General features: G+C 24.9%; 1 protein-coding gene across 1 annotated transcript in view; it reads left to right on the top strand.

The window, feature by feature from the left end:
- Window positions 1-536: 536 nt before the first annotated feature.
- The window catches only part of LOC107456715 (fibropellin-1-like), a 73,927-nt gene continuing 71,174 nt past the window's right edge, over window positions 537-3,289 (top strand). The window contains exon 1 of the mRNA XM_071188499.1: window positions 537-829. Within this exon, the coding sequence (XP_071044600.1) occupies window positions 661-829 (169 nt within the window). The 5' untranslated portion in view covers window positions 537-660. The remainder of the gene's footprint in view (window positions 830-3,289) is intronic.

Consider the following 3,289-nt stretch of genomic DNA (forward strand, 5'->3'; position numbering starts at 1 on the left):
CTATCATCGAAGCAGTACATGGGTGAATTAATGAATGAACTAGTCTTTAATGAATGAATAGCTTTTCAAGTTGCAATTTGTGACAGTGCAGTCATTAACTACAATGTTTGACTTTAATAACCAAATTTAGCGTTTTTTTCTTATGAATGACTTTTCTAACGCAATGCGATGTAAGAAACTTCCACTTTGTTTCAAATATTCACCTGAAATCAAAGTTATAAATTTCAAATTGTTTATGTGTTCAAAAATAAAAAAAAATTAAATAATTATTTTTTAAACGAATATTAAATTTAATTTAATAAATAGTACCGGTTTAAGTTAAGAAACTTTTTCTAGACAATACAATTAAGCAAACTTAATGGAAACTCGATAATGCATTTTTTATTGATTAAAATCTTTTAGACAATGATATGTATACAGATAAAAACAATGCGTTTGGAAAGGGAACTTAATTTTGATAACAAAACAATTAAAATCATTCTAACGGTTTGATGTTATCATTTAGTTTCTGCAAAATCAGCGTTATTGGAGAAAGTTTTTGCATCACGCTTTATTCTATATTATATATTCTAAAATATTTTTTCTATATTAGCATGCGAAAAATAACTGCTAATTGTTTTTATTTGTGTTAGAAATAGCATTTAAACTTTTAAGACTAACATGAGAGACCAATCTCTTGGTATTTTATGCGTTGTGTTTCTTTTGTTTTTTATTATTTCTATCACAGAATCTCACATGTGGAAAGTTCCTGAAAATTTTGAAATTTCTAAAAGTAATATTTCTGATGAAAGAAATCTGGGTATTTATTCAAGTTACAGTGAAAGAACAAGTAAGCATGCGTTCCGATGTATTAAAATTAATGTTAATTTTTAAATGAATGTTGAAATATAAAAACTTATAAACTATCAGCTCTCAATTCTATTGTAATAGCTCTCCTAATATTTTGCTTCCACACCATTTGCCTTTGATAATTAATAATTATCCTTTATCATTAGTCTAATCTGAATAACACCTCTATTTTTTGTTTTTGTTAGAAAAAAACAAATTTGATTTTTTTTTAAATGTTATGGGAAACTGATATCATGAAAATATTAATGTAAATACTTGCAAATACAATTATTACTAATTTTTCAACATTGATTTATAAAAGAGACAATATTTTGATAAAAAATTGTGTGCATGAATTTTATATATATATATANCATTTTGAACTTATCTAATGAGTTCTGTTTACTTGCAGCTTAAGTGCAATAAATGAAACTTGTTTTTTTTTTTAATTTCTTCGTGTTTTCTTGTATTTATATATATATATATATATATATATATATGCAATCATAAGTGAAAATTTTAAGCTTAGTAATGTGACTAAAAAGTTTATCATTTGAAAAATTAGAATTCATAGCCGGTTAAAAATTAATATTAATAATACGCAATTGCCGTACTTTATCAGTACAAAGTTTTATAATACTCCTATTAAAGTCAAGTCAGAATAATCACATGTGGACTTAAGACTTACTAAACTAAACCTGGCACTATTTTCTTTAGCTGCTTGAATATAACTATTAAAAATATTAAATAAGAAGGTTTTCCTCAGATTATCACTAATAATGAATAAATTTCAGAATTTATTAAATAATATAAAACTAGTTCTAAGGCGACTTTCAATTTCCAAAATCTCTTCAATAGCATCCGCTTTTCTAAACTAAAATATGTTCTTTTGATCTATCAGAACGGTTACAAAAATTTCTTCAATTGCAATTTTGATTTCTGAGAAATTCTAATAAATATTTTCTTTTTAGTAATTTGCTTCATGATGGAAAATATATTTTTGCTCAGAAAACCACAAGTATCTAAGATTTCAGCACTACAAAAAAATATGCAGTTTTAAGAAAGTGGTGATTTGGCCCCAAATCCGCTACAAAAGTCGAAACACTGCAAAAGTACTGCAGTTTGTAAACTGCAGTATAATTTTGTAGTAGTACCAACTTCAAAATTTGGACTGTTTGTGTACGAAATGTCTATATTTAGTGGTGCCATCTATCGTGATCGATAGAAATACTATAGTTTTTGTTTTAAAAAAATCCTTTAGAAAAAATGTTTTCGATAAAAAAAATTTTTTTATCCTGATCTATTCTGTATTTAATTCTCTAATGAGAGAGTATTGTACTTGGGGAATTTTTCGTAATGAAGGTGTTGACACATTGTATCCTGCTATTTGAACTCCCACCCTGTCGGCCGTGAGATTGACAGCTGTATTCTTGCTGATGCAAGGGACTAAATGCTTTCATGAGGTTGGTCTTATTAGTTTGGATAAAGTTTTTGTTTTTTTAATTAAATTAGGTGAAAACAAAGTTAATAAATTTTCTCAGTGCGTCATTTCATAATTTTCAACTTATTTTGATTGCATACAGTAAAATAACAATTAAATGATATATTACTTAAGAGTGTTTCTTTTGAAAAATTCCTAAGAATGTAAATTTGAGTTTTTTCCCCTAAGTTTTGCTATTTTTCTTTGAAGTTTAAATTTTAAAAGCAAGGAGTTCTAAAAGAATTTTTGAAGTAAACAATTTTATAAATCTTATGCTCATTTAGGCTCAATTGAAAATACTAGGAGTTCTTTTTTTTTTAAACAAAATTATTTTTTAGTTTATAAAGCTTTATTTTCACGCAATAAAAAAAGTAAGCTGTTTTGAATTGTCTAAATTTGTTTAGGACAAATTTTTGAAACAGAGGGAAATTAATAAATTTTTGAAGGAGGGGTTTGAAGCTGAAAAATCTGGATTAAATTCAATTTTCAAATTCTATTTTGAAAACTCTTTCGATATAAATTTGTTTAAAATCAGAACTAAATATTTGTTTCGATTAGACAAAATAAGTATAATTTTTGTTCTGCAATAATCCTTGTTTAGTATGAATTCGAATAAAAAAATTATCTAATTAACACTAACTGCTTGCCTGCACTTTAATATTGTTTTTAACATAAACTTTGCGCAAACATAGTTTTCTTAAGTCAAAAAGAAATAAATAATAAAAATTAATAAAAATAAAATTAGTAATGAAATTATTAAAATGCAGAAATATTTATATACCCAATTTTACGCTTATTTTAAACTAATTAAATTGTGTCAAAATCTTATTTAAAAGTTTTTGACGCTTCTGAACTATAAATATTTACAATTAAATCAAGAATGTATTTTATGAATTTTAACTTTTATGAATATAGAGAGTGTACGTTATTTCCGTTATTAATATATATGTTTAGAATTTTTACCTAATTATACGAAATTAA

The sequence above is a fragment of the Parasteatoda tepidariorum genome, unplaced genomic scaffold, assembly GCF_043381705.1.
Source record: "Parasteatoda tepidariorum isolate YZ-2023 unplaced genomic scaffold, CAS_Ptep_4.0 HiC_scaffold_13, whole genome shotgun sequence".
Classification (NCBI taxonomy): Eukaryota; Metazoa; Arthropoda; class Arachnida; order Araneae; family Theridiidae; genus Parasteatoda; species Parasteatoda tepidariorum.